Genomic DNA, 23,452 nt, shown 5'->3' on the forward strand with positions numbered 1-23,452 from the left:
TCATTATTGACAAAAAGGTGTCAGTACATTTTTGTCATTCAAAATATCTTTTTATTTAGTTTTAGTCCGAGCAATAGTTTAACTTTTTAATCCGATGAGAAAAAATGCACAAACTATGATGGAAATTTACTGAAAAAATTCCAGCATGTGTGATTTTGTTTTAACATATCACATCACAACAAAAATTGACGCCATTACTGGACAAACCAGTAAATGTTCTTGTCATTCTAAAATCCTTCAGCCAAAGGCTCTTACAACAGTGGTTACCTCATTACCTCCAGAAGTGTCTTTAGTAGCTGTGCTAACAGCTCCAAACCGGCTTTAAAAGTGTATATCTCCTCTTACTGGACATCACCGGCATTACAGCTGATGCAAAATAAGGACCAGGTTCATGAGAGCCAAATCCATATGGCTACAAAACTGTTGGACCCCCCTCCAATCCTGATGCATGAGATGGGCTCAGAACAACCACACTGACAACTTACCTAGTAAACAAAGAGCCTAAAGAAACCACCATATGTTTAAATATTAATTTTTAATGTTGAAAATGTCAAACAGCAATCTTACAATGCTGTCGTCTTTACCATCTTCTCTGAACATCAGTAGTAACATCCGTACAACTCTATATCATCAACATCCTGCATTCAGAACACAGCATAACCCATCATTTAATCTTCAGAACAATAATATTATTACTCCATATTAATCAAAAACCTGTTCTTGTATTTACAATCCCGGTAGATCATTTAAAGGTCTGTTCATATAGTCTTGTTAATCCATCATGGTCACTTTGCAGTTATCAGTCTAATAAGGCCAAATGTTAAATTCTAAGTCTCAGAATTGTCCATCCATCTTCCTGCGGATGGCCAAAAGTAAAAAGGGAGACGGAAAGAACGACAGTATCTGCTGTAGTGTTATATTCCACCTACGTGTTATCAGGGCCTCTTCCCTCCATCCAGATCAAGACAAAATAAAACGGTAAGTAGAGTCTCCTTGGCCTCGGCGCTGAATAAATCCAGTGAAAAAAATCGACTCCCAAGGCTTTCCATGGCCTTCGGGTCTTCGGCTCTATAGCAGAAGGCAAAAGAAGCCTGCGCATCAAGAGTCAATCACATTTGTACTTCCCTGGTTTGTCCAAGTGTGTCTTACGGATGAGGCAGGTTCATCCGGTCCTCGATCAGTGTGTTTTCCGAGCCCTGCGTCTCCATGCACTGCCGGACGGTGGCTAATACTCCATTGAGGCGCCGGTCGAGCGCAGTGAGATGTGCTCCCGTCAAGACTGGAAAAGCAGGATCGTGAGCCGTGGCCTGCCGCATGGCTGAACTCAACACGCCACCTTTCAGGAGGTTCAGTCTGTTCCAGGTGGACACGCGGACCCTTGTGGATAAAACCAGATAGACATGGTAAGCTAGATATAGTGCAATTGTTTTTATCTAAAGTAAAGAAAAATATATGATCGGAAACTGAAATATGGTTTAGAGGGGCCAAAAGCATTGAATGTAACAAACTGCTATTGAAGACTATAGCCTGGACTACTGCTTAAAGTGACAGTTCACCTAAAAACGAAAGTGTCTTGTTCAAATACCAACAAGTGCTGTCTCTTTCTTCTTCAGTAGAAGATTTTAAGCTAAATTCATGACCCTTGGTGATTTTTATGATGGCAGTGAATGGTGATTTATGGATATTTAGATGATAAATTAATTAAAATGACTTCAAATCAATAGCCCTGGCTCATGATGACACACTGAGGTCTTACAAATTGAAATGATTGGTCTGTGTAAAAAAATGAACATATTTTACATTATCATAAGCTTTAATCCACAGCCCTGTCAAACAGTTCTCGACAAATGTGCAAAAAGTAGTCCGATTGTAGTCCTAACAGTTTGACAAAAGTGTGGGGGTTGACAATGTAATCACCAATTTGGCTCAGTGGTTAGCCCTGTTGCCTCACAGCAAGAAAGTCACTGGTTTGAGTCCTGGCTGGACTAGTTGGCATTTTTGAATGGAAGTTGAATGTTCTCCTCATGTTCACGTGGGTTTCCACTGGGTGCTCTGGTTTCCTCCACAGTCCAAAGTGATATAGCTGAATAGGCTGTAGTGTATGAGTGCGAGAATGAATTTGTGTGTATGGATGTTTCCCAGTACGGGGTTGTGGCTGGAAAGGCATTCGCTGCGTAAAACATATGCTGAAATAGTTGGTGGTTCTTTCCGATGATAAATAAGGGACTAAGCTGAAGGAAAATGAATGAATGAAAATGCGTCATTTGACCTCCTGTCCAAAAACCCTCTTGCACTTTCGTTATTTAAAAGCAACCGGACTACAACCTTACATGTGTCGAAAACTGTTTTTTTAAATAGCTAAATGATAAATGTCTAAATTTCAATAACAAGAGTCTCTTATAATAACTGCTGCACAACATTCTGCAACTGATACCTAATGATTTGACAAAGCAGGCTACCTTGTCAGAAATGTCTAGTTGCAGTGAATTAGCTTTTTACAGCATGTCTGGTATAACAGTAATGTTTTCTTTTGGTAGCATGACCCACTAGTAATAACAGGGCTGACTGAGGAAACCCGGAGGCTCATATGTTTGAGCTGAAAATGAACAATGTTTCTAAAGCCCAAATACAACTCAAAGCAACTTTGCAAGTGAGTAATCTATTAAATGTTACTGTGTTTGAACCATCTGGAATGACTACTGTATACAACATTGGGTGTGAAGTATGAGCTAACGACAACATACGATGATGTGTGTGTATTAGTGGTCTATTTCTACTCATTTATTAATGGAGTATTAGTATTAGTGGAGTATCCATACTCTTTCACGCTCTTTTTCAAATAGAATTGCACTGTAAAAAAAAATGTTGGATTCCACACAATTCCTTCATGCTGTCCCAACACAAATCTTAACCTAATTACAATTAATCTAACCAAGTTAACCTAATCGTTTATAAAATTTTAAGTGAATTGAACATAAAACAATTAAGTAGTCCCCCCAAAAAAAACTGAAGAATTGTGTTGTTTCAACTCATTTTAGATTAAAAGCAGTCTGAAAAAGCAGCAAAAGTATTTTTTTATTTTTGTGTTTGGAATTTGTTTCCATCCACCTATTTTTAATCAGATTTTAGGATATCACATAAAAAAAAAGTTGAAAAGCCAAGATGGACAAGAACATCGAGATCCAGATACTGTAAATTCTGCACTACTATTTTGGACTTCTATTGTGTAATTATTCCATTCTAGTCTGTAGTGACCATTTTAGCCTGAGATTTGGGGCCAGATTACAGTGTTGTAGATGATTTTACAAAGATGACAGCATCATGTTATTCCTAAACAGAGATTTGTGGAATCTGCTAGTAAAACCTTCAGCAGTGCCTCTCACATTGTATATGTCATTCAAAGTATATAATGGTGACATTAAAAATGTAATTTTATCAAGCTTTCATACATGCCTAGTCACTAGTTTTACATCTAAATTGGACCATGAAAATAAGGATATCGAAAAAAATGTCTAAAACAAAAATGTAAAAAATAAGATTAAGATATTTTTTAAATTCCTTGATTTACAGCAGATAAAAGTAAGTACTGAAAATGTCATGTTTTGTTGCTGGGGATAATATTTCTAAAGGAGCTGTTGACAAGAAATTGAAGCAGATTTTGGTATAAACCCAAACAGTACAAACATAAAAATATAACAAAACAATATAAATCTAAAAGAAAATTGGTTATGTGTAATTACAATTTAATGACAAAAGCATAAAGTACTACTGAAAACTACTAAAACATATGTAACACTTTATACAAAAGGCTTTTTTGGTAATGGCAGTTAAAGACGCCTCTCATATGGGGAATGAAGTCACATGAATTGCTTAGGTGTGATTTTTTTTTCTCAGAGTTCGACAGAGTGTGAAAATCTTGATGGTTCTTTGTGTCCCATCTATCAAACCTCCTGTTTATTTTGTATTCTCAATTGGATTTAAGCTAGGTGATTGGCTGGGCCATTTTGCAGCTTGATCTTCTTGCTATGAAGCATTTGAGAGTTTCCTTGGCTGTGTTTTGGATCACTGTCTTGCTGAAATGTTCATCCCAGTTTCATCTCCTGCTAATGTAGATGTTAGACTGAAACAGCTAATATTAATTGACACTGAGGAAGGGCAGAGGGTTGCTGAATAACTACTGAGAGATTTCAGCTGCTGTCTGGGCTTTCACTGCCTTTCTAAACCTCCATTTATTCATGTGTTTAATAGCTTTTCCCATAGCTTAATTTATAAACTAACTAGATGGGTTTTCTTTGCATACAGTATGCGGATTTCTTTGGTTGTTACCAACATCCGGGAAAAATTTCAAGTCAACAGCACCTTTAGAAATATGTTTTCTGAGAAAAAATGTTGACGTGTTCAATACTTATTTTCCCCGCTGTATATGCATGCAAAAAAAAGTGTTTCAACTGTCACCACTGGTTAACAACACAGGTTATTTTCAACACAAGTCGAAATACCTTTTTTAAAGACCTCAAATGTCAGTGCAAAAATAGAATGATGCATTGTTTAAATACTTATTTTTGACCAACAAAATGCAATAGAAATTAATTTCTTTATTAAAAAGTTGAATTAAAATACGTCTTACATGCAAAATTAATTTTTGCTAAGTTTTAAATTGAATTTGAGGTGGTTGTTATATAATCATTTAAATGAATTGATCATTAAATAAACTATTTTTATTTGGTAAACATTTTAATGATGGGCAAATTCATTTAAAACACATCATACAGTTATGCACAGACAGACAGTCATGCAGTTAAAAAAACGAAACAAACACAAATGGAAATGTCATTTTCGTTTTCTGTTTTCACCCATGCATATCCTAAATTTTCGGTTTCGGCCCAAAATGTTATTTGAGTGTGTTGTTGCTGGAAATAACTAAGCAGATGCTTGTTTTCACATAACCTGTGCATTTACATGACACTGATACTGATCTCTGTCATTGAAAAATCAATGATTTTTGACTGATTTGTTGTATCCAGTATCAGCGTCCTTTAATTCGGATATACTATAGTCAGGCAGGAAGTCTTTAAGGCAAATACACAGTTAAAGCAGCACAACACTTTTCATCTGTTAGCCAATCAATATCTCATTAAGGCGATAATGAGCATGTGCAGCACTAAGGTATTCTGGGGGATAATCAAGTATTGATGACTCTCTAAAATGCTTTATTCCCCAGAACACTTGTACTTTTAAACATTAATGTCACACCTCGAGCACATTAAAAAAGGGATTTAACAAGGAGAGACTTAATTACACACTCAAGTTTAAAAATGTGGGTCTTAAAATTCTTATTTTAACTTAGTAGTAATATAATAAAACATAATAAAATAATCTGTTTTAAAGCTGTATTTTTGCCACTATTACTTTAGACTCCATTGTAGAAAGCATTCTAATGTCATTTGCTGCTTACGTAATATTTCAGATTATTTTAATATTAAAAACAATTACTGATTATATTATTGTTTCTTTGATAAATAGTAAGTAAACATTGAAATATATACAGTCAAACACAAAAATTATTCACATCCCTGACAAATGCTGATTTAAAGTTACTTTTATTCAGCCAGCAATTTTTGTTTTGACCATAAATAACACAGGATTCTCCTAAAAGATAAGCAGATGATGTACAATAGGCATCATTTTGGAAATAAATATTTCTCTCTATAAAAATAATATTAATAGTAGGGCTGTCAAAATTAATTGTTTCTTGGGTGCACTGCGATGCAGACGCGGACAATTCGGTATCAGTTCAGCAATAATCATAACCGGTTTATACGTACTGACATCATTTATCGGTAACACTTTACAATAAGGTTCATTAGGTAATGCATTTACTAACATGAACTAATCATGAACAACACATGTACAACATTTATTAATCATAATTGAACATTTAATAAAATGCATTATTAACATCCAAGTCCATGCTTGTTAACATTAGTTAATGCACCATGAGTTAACATGAACTAACAATGAACTACTGTATTTTCATTAACTAACGTTAACTAACACTAACAAATATAGTAGTAGATGAAGTGTTCATTGTTTGTTCATGTTAGTAAATGCATTAATTAACATTAACTAATGAACCTTATTGTAAAGTGTGACCCATTTATCTAATATGCGCTATGTCGCCGTAGCTTACTGTGGCGAGGGTCGCTATGTCGCCGTAGTTTACTATGGCGAGCGCGAGTATTTACAACGCTGTGCACAATTGCACTGTGTGTGTGTTTGCTGGACAGTCTTACACTGACATTTACAGCAGAAGCTTTCACTGCAATTGAGAGAATAAAAATTCTCCATCTCTCTCTCTTGCTCGCTCTCTCACTGTGTCCCATTTGACCTGCTGACATGGCTTTTCCTCTCCTCTCGGCTGTTACAGAGATACTTCTGGATACAGACACGAGCACGTGTCTGCAGTTTTCTCCACCGAATCTATCAGGGATCAGCTGTGATCGCCGCTGCTGTTTATCTGTGTTTAAACCGGGCTTTACTCATGTGTGAACAGCACCAGCCCGTAAAGCCAATCGCAGCCCTTTCAGTTAAGCACGTGACCAATCAAAGGGATGTAAGAAAGGACTTTTTAGACAAGGATCAGGATTTGCTATAAATGCTTATATTGTTTATAGGCACCGTTAATATATCTGAATGTTTGTATTAAAGAACAAAATTGTATTACAAATAGTATCTAAATATTTGTATACATTTAATTACAAAAATTGCTGTGCTGTGAAGAAAATATAAAACTGTGTATGGAAAGAATCGTCAATGCAAAGTGATACACTGAGATTTCGAACTGAACCGAACCGATGGCATGATAATCGGAGACCAGTGTAGGTTCACATTATATATATATATATATATATATATATATATATATATATATATATATATATATATATATATATATATATATATATATATATAATTTTATTTATTTTTATGAAGTTAGTCCATCCTAACAAAAACAATTAATTTTGGATTCGAAACATTTGAACATTTATTCATATATTCTGAGGCAACATAAAAAAGTTATATACGTACTAGAGCTTGTTTGTCGATCCATCCAAAGAAAATAATGCTTTCGTCCACAAACTTTCTTTCTAAACCCATCGGTCAACCACAAACTGATTGTTATATTTTAATGTTAACATATATCCAATTAGAAACAATTCAGATCAAGTTACTTGGAACAACCCACATATACGCGCGTTTCAGTGGAAACTCTGACTCACACAAGGCATTGCAAAAACACACCGCTTTTTTATGGGTTGCATGTGCTATGTGATTGTGTTGTGTACTTGAGTCAACAGGAACTAGAGAGAGTGTGTCTGGTTTTAAAAGAACAGACCAGGAAGAGTTTGTCACTAGTCAACAGATAAATTTAGCCAGAGGTTAGTGACTGTCTGAGGCTTATCGAAGTATAGAAACTCAATAGCGTGGGTTGCAAAAGGAAGTTGAGGAGCACTGAGTGTTTGTGTAAGAACTCACATGCAGCACTGATAGAGCGGGGCGAGAATACTCCTCTCATCCAAAGACGGGTTCCCAAAACTGCAAAAGAAAGCATGACAATTCAAACCAAAACCGTGGAGTTTTTGTTTAGGTTTTGAGACTTTTATTTAAAAAGAACAAAAAAGGAAGAAAAAAAGTTTCTTCATATATTAAAAATGCACGGTTCCACAAAATCCATTCAAGTTGTCCCAACACAAATAGATTAAGTTAACGTAACACTTTGGTGGTTAAAACAGAAAACAATGAAGTTGTTCTAAAGAAATTTTCAAGAAATGTGTTTCAACTCATTTTAAATAAGTAGTCTGAACAATCAGCATAACTTTTTTGAGTGTACAAAGTACGTTCTATTAGATTCTAGTTGGCCAATCAGCACTTCAAATGCACACAAGACAACCAATGAGGATCATCTTAGAGGTCTCAATTTGCATATTTTCCATCCCAAATATGGGTTTGAATTTATAATATATATAGATAAATATATATAGTAGTGGTGGGTCGTTATCGGCGTTAACATGCTGCGCTAACACGAGACTCTTATCGTGCAATTTAAGTAAAAAAAGAAGCCCCGTTAATCTATTCTTAAAGCTGGGTCTATTCTACGCAGGCTATGATGACTTTCACATTGATATTTTAGCATGGATTTATATCTGACCGCTGAGCCGTCTGACAAAAAAGTGCCCTTCTGAAATAATTTAGCTGGATGCCTTACTTTAACTGAAGTTTGCCAATTTAACTTTAACTTATGAACATTTCATTCATATCTTTGTGACAAACTGGGGTTTTAGACACAAATAAGGAGCATTAACTGTTGGAGTATGGAGTGTTACAGAATTTAATATCACACGGCCAAATAGAAAGAAAAAAACTTCTGCGTTTCACGATGTGTGTGTGTGTGTGTGTGTGTGTTTGTGTGTACGGTCCTTTACTGACAGCTGCGTGTCCTACATGACGGTGTTTACTGATTGCGGTGTTTACTTCAATAATACCACTAATATCTGCACACTCCACATGTCTTTATTCCATTTCTGTTTAGTTCAGTTATGACTTTAGTCACTTTAAGGTGATCAAAAATCGCTGTTTTGTGCTTATGTAGGCCTACATTTCAAAATTCATGTTTAACTGAATAAACAGTTAGTAAACACAAGTACATCTAATTGAACACAATTTCTTTTATCACCAATTATCATAGTAAAACAGTTTCTCAAGCAGTTTGTGATGAATTTTTGGAAACAGGAGATGAGCCCCTGGTCTAATGCGCCACCTGGCTGGAGAAACTCATTCTCAAAGACTCATTATTTGGGTAGCACACATATTCTAAATCTCACAATTATGGAAAAGGTAAAAAAGTCACTTTAAGAGCAACAAAGTTCCAAATTTTGCATGTATTTGACTATTTATACACTCACCTTAAGATAACTTTTCGTCTCTTATACACAATGCATGCGTTCTCTTTCACTCTTTAAAAAACATCAAATACACATCAATACATGAAGCGCATTCCATGCTGCACATGTCCCGTTACAGTACATGCTTTTACTAATCTCATTTGAAACTGAGTTTTGCAGAGGACCAAATGCATACTGCTGGAAAGGGGATGGGATATGATGCAATAATCTTTTTAATTCGATTAATGTTTTTCATAATTATTGGAAGACGAAATTGAAACTGAATTACGATTAATTGCCCAGCCCTAGTTTAAATGGTTATTTAATAAGTTTTTTTGCTTATTCATTTATTTCTTGTGTATTATTCCTGTAGTAAATGTGTATTTTTGTTTTATTGTTTGTTTATGCTTTAAATTAGGTAGTTTACACTTTCTCTCCGCATGCAAGTACACTGCAAAAAAACAGCAAGCATGAATTTAATTTGATTACTTTTTTCATGACGGATGTATACATGAACATGATATAGTATTTGTATTTATTTGTCTTAAAGAATTTTTTTTAATTTGTTTATTTATTAATTTATATTTGTGTGTGAATGACCTCCTTTGTTAGTTTCAAAGGTGGCGTGGTCCAGGTTTATTTTGGTTCATAGGATTTTAGTTTGGTTTTGGTTGGCGACTTCAGAACATCTGCGCCTCAAAAACATTAATTGTTGCATTTAATTATTGTTTCACTTAAACGTTTGCATGCCCAAAGTGTTTATTTTGGTTTGCATTGGCTGAAAGATACAAATAAATATATATATTTTTGTAAATCATGCCTTTTTGCATTATTGGAAGAACTCTTGCACTACCTTTTGGCATTATCCAGAAGGATGAGCATACTTGCTCCGCCATCGTCCTGGAAGCTCTCGTAGTGATGGCGGTCAGCATTGCCAATAAGATAATCGAAGATGGAAGTGTCGATAACATCCAGCAGTCGCGGCCCAGCATCGTAAGGGGGCATTTTCTTTACAGCCTCGCAGTAACTCTCATCATACTCCCACCTAAAACACATCGATCAACACAATCAATAACAGCAGATGCATCCTTCTGAAAATAGCTCTGGATGCAAGCGAATTTCTCATCAAGGTCTGATAGTGGAACCCCAACCCAACCAAACAATGATGACTGTTCCCTTCGTGGTGCTGATGGGATATTTAGGACCCTGTTCCTACCTAGTATCAACATGCATTTGCAGAGATTCCTTTACAAATATTCAGGACATCACAGTTTCAGCTTAATATTACCATTTACTTGAATGCATCTGGCATGATCACTTGCTTTCACTGACATGATGTATTAGTGCCATTGTGGCAAACAGATGAAAATGCAAACAAAAGAAAGAGAGAGAGAGAGAGAGAGAGAGAGAGAGAGAGAGAGAGAGAGAGAGAGAGAGAGAAAGAGAGCGTGAGTAGGGGAGGGAGGGGGGAATCTGAAACCAAGTAGCATTTCCTGCTGCATAGTTACAATACCACAGCATTAAACCCACAATGCTTGTACATCTCTAATGAATAGGGAGAGAACACCAGTATGATTTCAACAGCAATGAAATATGCATTAGCCTGTCATAAACACAGTGGACAAAAATAGACAGAAACATCATTAAAAACCATCTGAATTAATGCAGAGTTGTATTTTTAATTTAATTTAATTTAATTTAATTTAAATGTTTTGTTATTATGTTATTTTTATTGGTTGACTTATTTTATTAAAAGATTGAGTAATTGACTTTTTTGAATTGTATTACTTTTTTAATGATAATTTTAGGGATTCTCTTATTTGTATTTATAATTTTTACTTCCAATATTGTGCAGCCATAAGAGGAGCATCACCTTGGTTTCCTCAACAACAACTAAAAAAAGCAACAATGGCATTTTTTCCCTCTGGATACTCATCCTGAGGCCTCTAGAGATTGTGCAGCACCATTGATGTAATCCAGGACCTGTGAAGAGATCATGCCGAAAACAGAACACTTATTCTGAGGCCGTATTCTGAGCAGATGCTATAGCGGTCATGGAGGAGTGGAGAGCATGAGACTGATTCCTGAAAGACACCAGTGACAGACGAGTCTCAGCATTGATCCCATGGGCCAGCCTGAACACCTGCCGGTGACCTACTCGCACCTGCAGCTACTCCACGATGGACGTCCAGCGTTCTCCAGCCTCCGTTGCCTAGACTGCAGCTCTGCACAAGAAGTTTGGCCAGAGGAGAAATGGTCATCCTCAACTGAGTATGGTTTCTCTCAAGGTTTTTTCATTCACTTTCGTCAATTGGTGAAGGTTGTTCCTCACCACTAGCTTGCTTGGTTTGGGACTTGTGTAGCTGCGCATCGATGGATTTGCTCTTTAGTGTTTGGACTCACAGCAATGAAAATTAAACCCCACTGAACTGAACTAAACTGAACTGACAGTTTCAATTTACTTGAACTTCTATGTTAAGCAGCTTTAACACAATCTACATTGTAAAAACGCTATAGAAATAAACATAAATTCAATTGAATATTGCAGAGCACATTATTTGGAGGAATTTTTCAAGCTCAAACATAAAAATCAGAAGAACTGTTTTTATTTTAATCAAAATATATAAAAATAAAAACTGTGTTAATTAATTACAATTTTTTAAGCTTATGTTTAAAAAATTGTATTATACACCACAGACAATTTCCCCTCAAAGGCATCTAAAAATAAATCAGCTAAAACTGAATATGAAAGACATTTCTGGATTGCTGCAATGCATTTGATACCCGAGTTTGCAGAACAAAGAGTTTCAGAGAACTTCAGACCAAAATAATTCAGTTGTTGTCACAATATGAACAGATCAGTAATAGCCAAACTAGGCTAGACTTCTAAACCAAAACCTTTACAGTAAATTGACAGCGGCAGAGATGATAAGATCACCTAAAACGTTTACCTTTCTATATGCTGATCTGCAGCATGTGCAGCTACTAGTAATGCAAAGATTTGATTCTAAATGTAGTCTTAAACAGCCAGATTTACACAGTCTATAGTCTCAAGTAGATTTACATTAAGTCATTTGGCAGACGCTTTTGTCCAAAGTCACTTCTGATTTTGAGCAAATCAACATGAAGAGGCAGTACACACAGGAAGTGCTAATTATACAAAGGAACTGTCAGTGTCAGAATTAAAATGCTAGAGTAAGGGTGTGTTTTGAGATGGGAGTGAAGAGTGTTTCTATACTGTACAGGTGGTTTGTCAAGCCCACTCATGTGTGAAGCACACTTCAGAAATGCTTAGTGATAAGGGTGTAACGGATCGCATTTGATCCATGATTCATACGGATCACAACCAAGTGGCAACCTCGCCGTAACTTCACCTCAGCTGACTCCAGCAGCTGATCTCGGCATATTCATCGTATTTTTGTGATGTTTTATGTGGCTTTACACAGTCAGTTGTCTTTTGAAATTATTTCCTACAATTATCAGATAATATGGCATGCTGTGTGCACTTAATTGTGCTCACAAACTATTCACGTGGCCTCCATTTCCCAGCTGAGTGAAATTATATACTTATATACCATCTCTATAAATGGATTGGTGTTGCTGGATTTTATTAATAGCCTTGCATTTACTAACACAGACTATATCTGAAGTGTTTTTAAGTAATTTGCGTTTTCCTCCTGTTGAAAAACATCATAAGAACAATGCTTAGTGACTCAATGTATTACAACAGTGTTTTAAAGTCTAAACACCTTATTGATATAGTTCACAACCAAGCACATGTGGTCAGAACCCAAACGAGTTGCAGGTAATGAAGTATTTAACGTTTCTCCCATAGGAAAGCCTGTCTAAGCAGAATGCCAGCATGTGTCTGTAGCTACGCTCACGTTCCGCCTCTTTACCCTCATTTGGTATCCCTCGGTTTGTGGGATGACGCGCGACCAATATGGCAACAGTTGGCCACTCCTACTGCTAGCTTTTTTGGGTTCTTTATAAACCCATGGGTGGTGTCAGATACTATGTCCATACCTTTTACAGTCTATAATCACAACCCACGGTTCGGAATACGTGTGACCTGAGAGAAACGCGTGAAAATGAGACTAAAAATAAATATGGGTTGTACAAATTATAAATGTTAGATTTATACATTTATACATTTTTCACACTACTCAATATTTAAGTTTATTTTTATTCAGCTGATTATTTCTTTATTTTATTTTTAACCAACAGGTTCTAAGTTCTGTTTGTCAAAACCAGAAGTGTATTGCAGTACTGTTTTCACAATAAATGGAAAGCAAATTACATTAGTCTCCTCCCCTTTTTGGCTGAACCGAAAAATAATCCGATCTGTGACTAAAAAACCATAATGTGATCCAAACTGTGAGATTCGTGATCCGTTAAACCACTAATAGTGATTTATTTTTTTTTTTTTTGTGTAAGAACTTTGATGCAAATGTCCAAAAACAAATGCACCATAATCTAACTATCATAGCTACATTCTAAGACCTCATCTGTTGAAATAATGCAAGTAAACAGCAGTGATCTCCATAATGCTACGATCAGATGCTTACTAAACTGCACTTTTTACTCGACCGAGTGATTTTTTGTTATTGAGAGGAAAGAGACAAGCACATATTTACATATTAATCTAAATGTCACTTTCAGCAGTGTGGACATCATCTTAGGGTGCTTTCCCACCTACCTTATCTAGGGTGCTTTCACACCTGTAGATCGGTTGTTTTGTACTGAAACAGGGATTAAAATTGGTGCGGTTTACTTACACAAGGCAAAGTTTCTAAACGACCAGAAGAGTTCAAACAAATCACTCTCCTCAAATTGGTCAAATTTTCACAGAGTCATACAGATTCTGCTCAGTTGTCATACATCATTATTTTAATTTATGATGATGAGAAATGAGACATTATTAGCAAAAAGGTGCAATTTTTAATTTTGACACTCACAGAAATCAAATCCAAATATAAATGAGAGAGGTAAGACTTTCCCATACAGAGCCTCATTTCAGTTGTCAAAGGTTGTAAAAATCGTTCAAATCATTCAATCTGTTAAAAAACATTGTTAGAATTATGCATTATAGGCTTACATTATAGAGAGAAATAACAGATGAAGTGAGACTGCAGTCAGATCATGAAGCAGATCAATGTTGATCTTTTTTTCGAGGTGAAATGAACAAATGAACAAAACAATAGGTCTAATACAAAATATTGTAAGATTAAAATATGGAGAAAAAAATATGGTAGTTTATGTTAATTTTCTTAAAGGAATAAACAGCTTTTATAACTGTTACAGCATGCTTTCACTTTTATATTCAACATGAAATGCACATTCTCAGACAGGAATGATGGCATCCCGCTCTACTCATAATTGTCTTTTCGTATAGTCATACATATGACTATTACATATTCATAATACACTGTTATATAGCCTGGTTAGTTAGTACGTTGGATCGAATTGCTTTTTCACTACAATCAATCTGTTCCAGAATTGGTTTCAATTGAGCCAAGACCACCTCATTCAGGCGATCTTCGACCGATTGTTTTGGCATGGATCTAATTGCGATTGCGGGTTTTACATTTGACAAACGAACCGCGCTAACTGAGCAAACGAACCAAGTTTGTTCTGAAACAAATGTCTAGGTGTGAACGCACCCTTAGTTTGGTTAAAACATAACAAAGTTTGTTTTCCTTTTTGGTGCGGTTCATTTCGGCAGGTGTGAAAGCGGCAATCGTACTAGGGTGCACACCAAAAAAGGACCTCTTCGAAGAGGTGGCCTCGGCATGCTTTCAAGTGATTCCTGGAGCTGTAAGTTTGACAGAGAATGTAAACAAACCTCAATCTGAAGCAAATGCAAAAAGTACTTTGATTTTTGGGCTAAACCAGCTGTCATGATCAGCTGTGATGTGCATTCTAGGACAAGAAAACGTTTTTTGACACTTTACCACAATTATGGCAGTTGGAGAGGTCAATACTGTTTGCTTACTTTTCCCTCCGCTCTTTGTTTACTTCTGTGTCTTGCGCATGCGAGCTTTCCACGTGTTAGTTTTGACCAAAGAAATGCAGTTGAGTAAATTTGTCAAGTATAAAAATTATGTGGTTGTCATGTGACTGCTTTTTAATTCATTTCAACTGGTTCGGTTCAGAGCAGTCAGTCTGGTTTGAAACAGAACTAAGGGTGCTTTCATGTCTAGACGTTTGTTTCAGAACCTGGTGTGGAAACAATCCGAGACCGACTGAATGAGCTGAATGTCTCGGATCAATATAAACGACCTCTAGAGTGGATCAATTGTAGTGAGAAAGCAATACGATCCACTGAACAAGGCTATATCACAGTGTATTAAAGTTATATAACAGCCATATACACAACTATATGAAGAGAGAATGAGGAGTAGGGCAAGATATGTTTCATATCGAATACGAAACTAAAAACATGCTGAAAAATTTACGAGAGCTGTTCAACCATTAGGAAAGACTGAAGACTGAAATCAATGTCTGATATCTTATAATATTTTGTATTCGGCCTATTGTTTTGTTCATTTGTGCACTGACACCTCGAAAGAAAGATCAACATTGATCTGCATCACAGTCTTGTTATTTCTCTCTATGTTGTAAGTCTATACTGCATAATTCTACACAATGTTTTTTTCAAAGCTCAAACTTAATAATGTATCATGTTCAACCTTTGTCCAGTCCAAAGGAAACATACTACAGGTGTAAAAGCACCCTTAATGTTTGTTAATAGTACATCGCCTTTTTTATATAAATGAATCACTTCTAATCATCAATGAATAAAATCTTCACTATGAGCATATTGGTGCATTGCATTATGTTCAGACTTTCCTGTAGGTCACTGAATAGAAACTAGTGCTAATACAGTTTGGCTGGAGCAGTTTTAGTTTAGCTTAGCATGAATCATTAAATCAGATTCGACCAGGGGTCACCAACATGGTGCCCACGGGCACCAGGTAGCCCACAAGGATTACATGAGTTCCCATCAGGCCTGTTCTAAAAATAGCTTACCATTGCACCACTTACCAGTAAGCTGAATCCAGTATTTTTTTGAAAGCTATTTTTTTTTTAAATCACACCTGCATTGGTGTAAAATGTGTTAATGACATTAAGGTGTATATATATAAAAAAGCTAAAACTATTTCAGACAAATAAAGTGTTGCATATTGATATTTCTGTTTCTTACCTTGTTAAATCATTGTTGAGAACTATTGTGAGAAATCATTAACATGATCCGTGTCTTCACATAGATGAATATCATTAATCATTAATAACAACAACATATAATAATTAAAAGTAAATTGAGAAAAATTGTTATTTAAGAAATGTGCATCAAACTGGTAGCTCTTCACAACAATTGGTACCCAAGAAGTAGCTCTAAGTTTCAAAAAGGTTGATGACCCCTGGATTAGACCATTAGCATTTCACTCAAATTTTATTAAAAAAAAAAAAAAAAAAAAGTTTCAATAGTTGACTTTTCTGTAGATACATCCTGTACTAAGACTGACAGAAAATGAAAAGTTGCTATTTTCTAGGTGACTAGAACTATATTCTCATTCTGGCGTAATAAACGGTGAACATTGCTGCCATAATGATATTGATATTATACACATTCTAACTAGTGGTGTAAATAAAGGTGCAGAGAAATATTTTTAGGCTGTGCGTGATATCATTGCACCTGCTGCAGTCATGGTACAGTTCTATTTTCGATAAAGGTGGAGTGGGCCCCTTTCAATGCTTGAGTTTTTAAAGGCACATGGATTCTGATTGTTTGTCAATGTTTAATCGTTAATCAACCAAAATAAATTATTCCTAAAGTTATTCCAACAATTTTGTCATTACAGATGTGGTTTGAACTATTTTTGCATCATTAATATGATTATCAAACACTGAGGTTGCAACTTTAATTATCATCTTGGTTTGAACAGCTCTTTGGGGTTGTTGTGACTGCCCACAATATACTGCTGGCAAAGTAGTGGGAAAAAAACAGATGTGGAGAATATGAAACCTTTCCTGCTGACTCGCCATAATTGCAGTGTTACCAAACTTTTACAAACTTAAAGTACACACTTATGCATCATTTATCATTACATTACATAGCAACGCACAATTAGACAGGAAATTATTGGGAAAGAGATCAGGAAATGAGACACTTCATTTGAAATAATGGGTTTGTTTACAAGCCATACAGACTTCCATTTGAGAGAACATTTTCTTCTGCTGCTGCTACTTTTTAAGATTTGCTTTTTAAGTTTTTTTCTTCCAACAAGTAATCAGAAAATATTTAGTTAAGCATGCAGTTTAACGGGATAGTTCACCCAAAAATAAAAGTTATGTGATTATTTACTCACCCTCCACATGTTCCAAACATGTTTGAGTTTCTTTTTACTCTTGAACACAAAAGAAGATATTTTGAAGAATGTGGAAAAAAAAGCCATTTACTTTTATAGTAATTTTTGCTGTTCCTACTAAGGTTATTATAGTTAACGAAAAATCGAAAACTAGAATTGAAAAAACATTTCTGTTAACTGAAATAAAAAGAACGAGTGTTAAAACTAGAACTAACTGAAACTGTATTGTGTACACACAAAACTAACTGAAACTAGCAAAAATGTCCTTTGTTTTCGTCTTTGTAAGTGTATTTAATACATGCTGTAAGCCTTTTAGAAGTAAATCTATTTACTTCGCGCTGACATGCACATGACTGTACAGCTGTACAGAGTCTGTAATCCTGCTGCCATAGGCCAGATCAAGCCGGTCCTCCTCCAATCATCTTCGCTGTTACGCCCGCGACAAAAACAATGTCTGAACATGACAGCAGCAGTGACACATTAAATGCGACCCGAGCTGGTGAACTGGTTGAACTAATTCACCAAATCGAACTGAACTGAAACAATACACGTCTTCAATAACGTTAAGCACTTATCCACAAACAACTTTTTATTATGCCTGATAGCCTCCTCTGACTCAAATAAACCAATATACATGGAGTTATTCATGTATTAGAACTGTACACTGAGATCAGTTTTAAGAAGCGGTGAACTGATAATACTGCTCATGTGTAATTCAGTGAACTGAACACAAACAGTACATGACAGCCTGCTTTGACTAACCTGAACTTGAACTACTGCAGCAAGGGTAAACTGAGGGCTTAAACAAGCAGATCTGGCGAAGTACACGTTTATTTCATAACAGAAAGCCATTATGGAATTTAAATAAGTGAGCCATGCTACAGCTGGGTTGCAAAACTTTACTATAAGAAACTTTTCCGATCATGTTTTAATTGACTAAAATATGATTGCTGACTAAATATTTTTGATATGTTGAGTGAGATTTCAAACCTGGGAAGATTGTCAAAAAAGATCCGGTTCGCGTTAAAAATCCGAATTTTCCATCACTACTGTGTATTTAACTTCAGAAGCTGTCTTGCTCACATATTTTACTTAAGACTGCTATCTTGTGGGCTGTTGTATTTGAATTTGAGGATGGGTAGATGGTAGTGGTAGATGGAACTGTTCTTCAAAGGAAGGTTTACTTCATGTATTAATGAAAAATCCAGTCACAAATTATGAAAATAAAATGATTAAGCACATTATAAATGTGGTTATTATAGGTCAAGAATAGAGCAATTGTAACTGCAGTTACAAACTGCTTACTAACTTACTAACTGGCTAATGCTTGACAAAAGATTCATAGTGTGTAGTTATTATAAAGTGTTATCACTAAAACTAAGACATTTTGAAATAAAGAAACTAATAAAAATTAGTAAATGTACCCCTCAAAAACAAATTAAACTAACTGAATTTGAAAACAAAAAGTCAAAACGAAATAAACAATAAAAAAGAAAGAAAAATACAAAACTATTATAACATTGGTTGCTAATATGAATATCAATGGCTAATTTTCCCCCCAAACATTCTTCAAATTATCTTCCTTTGTGTTCAACAGAAAAAAAAAAACTTACAAGTTCAGATTTACAAGTTTAGAAATTAAGAATATGAATATGAAGAACTGATCATCAGAGCTGAACTATCCTCTCAGTATTTGTATTTGGTGTATGTGTGTTTAAAATTTAACATTTTCATAGGCGTTGTTGCCTGAAAGTTCACATTTAATAAAAGTTATGTTAAGCCAAAATGAAAATGTCCATTTCACAGACTAATCTCAATAGGAGACTTACATGTTGTTGCTTCAAGTCAATAGTTGTCTGAAAATGACACCTTTCTTTACAGATTGAGCCAGATTAATATTGGCATGGTCATCTTGGAGTTTGATCATAAAATATGAATTCCAATGTTTTTTATTTATTTATTTTTTGTTAGTGTATATGAAGTATTTACTAATAACACAAATTAAAGTAATTAAGCTAACAAAAAATACCAGTCAATAAATCAATCATTTAAAAAGTGAATGACTCAACCAACACAGAGTATGCAATTCATCTACGAGTTTCCTAAAAACAACTATCCATGTCTCATTTCAAACAAGTAACCTTACATTTACAAAAATTTTAAGAGGATGTAAAGGTAGCACGTTTTTAATCCCATGAGTTTAGTAAAACCCCCACTGTCCAATAGACACCAACAAACACATTAATCCAACCACAGGCCATCAAGCTGAAAGTGCTCTGAGCACTAAATATAGCAGTGTGAACCAATACACACTCATTCCGGTAAAACAGTGAAAATAGATGGCAAAGGGAAAAGACCAGTGAAAAGAGAGCTCACAGGGTTTATGGAGGGTTCACCAAGCCAAATTTAAGACCTTTTAAGACCATTATAAATACAATTTCAGACTTATACATTATTTTTGTTGATTTTTAATGAAAAATATGCTGGAGAAAACATTTCCTGACTCACTTCTTCCAAAGAACCAAAAAAGGTTCAATAATATTTCGTTCTGGTGACTGTGCAGACCATTCTCGATTAAAATAAATACTTACAAAAGGTTTTTCTTAGCCACATAATTCAAATAATGTGTCAAAACAAGAAAACTAGTTAAGTACATAGTTTATTATATTTTTATATTTTTTACATTTTTTTTTACTTAATAGAGTGAATAAATGCAACTTTAAATAATGTTCTATTGAGATGTATTGTAGGTGATTGTATGCATGTTAACCTGATTGGGTAGCTTTACGTCGATAAAAAAAAAGACATGGTTAAACCAATTTAAGACCTACAACCCTATATTTCAGCGAATTTGAGGTCTGAAATTTGCTTTTGAAATGTAAGACTTTTTAAGACCCCACGGACACTCTGGTGCAGAAGAGTACCTGGCGAGTTTGCCTTCTCTGTATGTGCGTCCCCATGGGTGTCTGTGTTTCTGTAAGGGCCAGACGTCAGGGAGCCACAAAGTCACCGATCCCTCCATCACATCCCCTTCTGCGCACGCTGGCTCCGTCTCACGACAGTAATAACACTTGCCATAGAAGCATGTATTATTCCCTACACAGGGAAGAGAGACATTAGCATCTGTTACCATTTGTAACACTGCTTGAAAAAATATTAGGAAGGAGCTGTGAGAATTGATTTAAAGGGAAGAATAGATGGTTATAAATTATGCTGCAGTTCAAAAAAAAGCTTTCCAGAGGTGTAATGTACACAAAAATAATGAAGGTTCAAGTCCAAGTAAATTATTTTGTTCAGCAGGGGGAAACATAATTGCAACATACACTCACTGGCCACTTTATTAGGTGCACCTGTCCATCTGCTTGTTAACACAAATCTCTACTCAGCCAATTACATGGCAGAAACTCAATGCATTTAGGCATGTAGACAAGGTCAAGACAATCTGCTGCAGTTCAAACCGAGCATCAGAATGGGTGGAAAGTGGGAAGAATGGTGATTTAAGTGATCGTTGTTAGTGCCAGATGGGCTGGTCTGAGTATTTCAGAAACTGCTGCTGATCTACTGTGATTTTCGCGCACAACCATCTTTAGGGTTTGCAGAGAATGATCAGAAAAAAAGAAAATATCCAGTGAGTGGCTGTCCTGTGGGCGCAAATGCCTTGTTTATGCCAGAGGTAAGAGGAGAATGACCAGACTGGTTCCAGCTGATGGAAAGGCAACAGTAACTCAACGTAACTGAACTCGAGGTATGCAGAAGAGCATCTCTGAATGCAACACGTCCAACCTTGAGGCGCATGGGCTACAGCAGCAATGGATCACAATGGGTGACACTCCTATCAGCTAAGAACAGGAAACTAAGAATTCAATTCTCACAGGCTGAGGCTGGTTGTGGTGGTGGTGTAGGCATATTTTCTTGGCACACTTTTAGCCCATTAGTACCAATTGAGCATCGTTTCAATGCCACAGCCTACCTGAGAATTGTTGCTGACCATGTCCATCCCTTTATGACCACAGTGTATTCATCTTCTGATGGCTACTTCCAGCAGGATAATGCATCATGTCATAAAGTGCAAATCATCTCAGACTGGTTTCTTGAACATAACAATGAGTTCACTGTACTTAAATGGCCTCCACAGTCACCAGATTTCAATCCAATAGAGCACCTTTGGGATGTGATGGAACAGGAAATTTGCAGCTGAAAAATCTGCAACAACTGCATGATGCTATCATGTCAATATAGACTATAATCTCAGAGGAATTTTTCCAGTATTTTGTTGAATCTATGCCACAAATTATTAAGGCAGTTCTGAAGGCAAAAGGAGGTCCAACCCGCTACAAGAAAGGCGCACCTAATAAAATGGCAGGTGAGAACAAAATTGCATTTAATTTATTTATGAATACAAATACACTTTAATTCCAATGACTATTTAAAGTCAATCGAACAACTAATAGAAGAATTTCAATTAACCAAAAACAGATTTTTACAGAGATTTAAAAAAAAAAAAAAAAGTAGCAAGTAATATCAACAATCCGAACAAAGTTTATGATGGTGTTTAGCTAGGCATGTTTATGATATTATCATAATTGTGGTATTAATATTGTGTGAGCTGACATGTCACAAAAGATAAACAAGCACATCTAGAATGTTTGAAAGGATTGACTGTGTTACACTTTTATGATAGCAAAAAAAAATCTTTTGATATAGTACATTTATATCATACAATCAAGAGTGAGTGTGTGCACAATCTCAAATGTCATTTCATGCAATAGTTCAACAAATAGGAAGTTATTACTTAGTATTCATTCATTCATTTTTTTTCCAGCTTAGTCCCTTTATTAATCTGGGGTCGCCACAGCGGAATGAACCGCCAACTTATCCGGCCTATTTTTTACACAGCGGATACCCTTCCAGCTGCAACCCATCACTGGAGAACATCCATACACACTTATTCACACACATACACAACGGACAATTTTAGCTTACCCAATTCACCTATAATGCATGTGAAACCAGAGCACGCGGAGGAATACTGAACATGAAGAGAACATGCAAACTCCACACAGAAATGCCAACTGACCCAGCCGAGGATCGAACCAGTGACCTTTTTGCTGTGAGGCACTCGTGCTACCCACTGCGTCACCGTGACGCCTGAGTGAACTATTTATTTTTTCATATATTTATATAGCAATTTGCATTAGCATGAACAGAACTAAACTGAACAGTGACAACAACTGAAGTAGTTTTAATTTACCACAACTTCAAGCTAAGCTGCTCTGACTCAGCCTACATTTTAAAAAGTCCTATAGATATTATTAGAGGACAATAAGGAAAATTAAGAAAAAAAAAAGACAATACGCAAAAAAATGGGATGTATTATTTGATCAGTCGAGAGAAAAACAAAAAGAAGAAGAATAGTGTGAAACTGACCGTGCATCAGGAAAGTGCTCAGCAGTTGATCTGTAGCCACTGGTTTTATCTCCGTGCGCAGATTCATAAACCTCCCCACCACCAGAGGCGCTCTCCTAAAACCCAGAATCCTGCAGGAGGAGATTAAAAAGACGAAACCAGTATAGACGCATCATTCAGTATCAAGTGTGCCATGCGCCAGTGTCATGAGAAATCGCTCCGCTTAGGACCCCAATGGATCGTCTGCGTTGAATGCCTGATCAAAAACTATTGTACTTCTCCACATTAAAATCATATTTTTATAGTCTATTCTCAGTCTTGACATTTTAACAACACTATATTAGAAACATTATTATCGGTAACTACAAGATAAATATATGCATATTTAATTTAATTGAAACATTTTTAAACATTAAGTGATGTTTTTTTATGTTTTTATGTATTTATATGTAACATTATATATTTACATAAGAAGTGGTAGCACATCTAAAATAAAAGCTCCAGTAAACCAATAGAATCCTAGGTGGACCCTATTGGCAGGGGGGGACCCGATTTCTCATGACACCGGCTTTTGAGTGATGCTCCTAGACATTAGATCGCCCCCTGGGGGCTGGCTGCAGTACAAGTCCTAAAGCCTGCCTCCTCCGTGTTAATGAACGAGACTTGAGCCCAAATAAAAACATTAATTACACTTGCAATAAAATGTCCTGAAAGATGGTTCTGGTCAATTAA

At 35.8% G+C, this 23,452-nt stretch overlaps 1 protein-coding gene across 3 annotated transcripts in view; it reads right to left on the reverse strand.

Moving 5' to 3' along the window:
- Positions 1-516: 516 nt before the first annotated feature.
- fam20b (FAM20B glycosaminoglycan xylosylkinase) overlaps positions 517-23,452 on the reverse strand; it is a 65,546-nt gene continuing 42,610 nt past the window's right edge. For 2 of the 3 annotated variants that reach the window (XM_073932578.1, XM_073932579.1), the window contains exons 5-10: positions 22,742-22,851; positions 20,239-20,410; positions 9,796-9,987; positions 7,537-7,596; positions 1,150-1,377; positions 517-1,068 (exon numbers count right to left, since the gene is read on the reverse strand). In XM_073932578.1, coding sequence (XP_073788679.1) covers positions 936-1,068; positions 1,150-1,377; positions 7,537-7,596; positions 9,796-9,987; positions 20,239-20,410; positions 22,742-22,851 — 895 coding nt within the window. In that variant the 3' untranslated portion in view covers positions 517-935. Of the gene's footprint in view, positions 1,378-7,536; positions 7,597-9,795; positions 9,988-20,238; positions 20,411-22,741; positions 22,852-23,452 lie in introns of all 3 variants that reach the window. The other variant, NM_001044818.1, reaches the window with a different exon arrangement.

The sequence above is a fragment of the Danio rerio genome, chromosome 20 (assembly GCF_049306965.1).
Source record: "Danio rerio strain Tuebingen ecotype United States chromosome 20, GRCz12tu, whole genome shotgun sequence".
Classification (NCBI taxonomy): domain Eukaryota; kingdom Metazoa; phylum Chordata; class Actinopteri; order Cypriniformes; family Danionidae; genus Danio; species Danio rerio.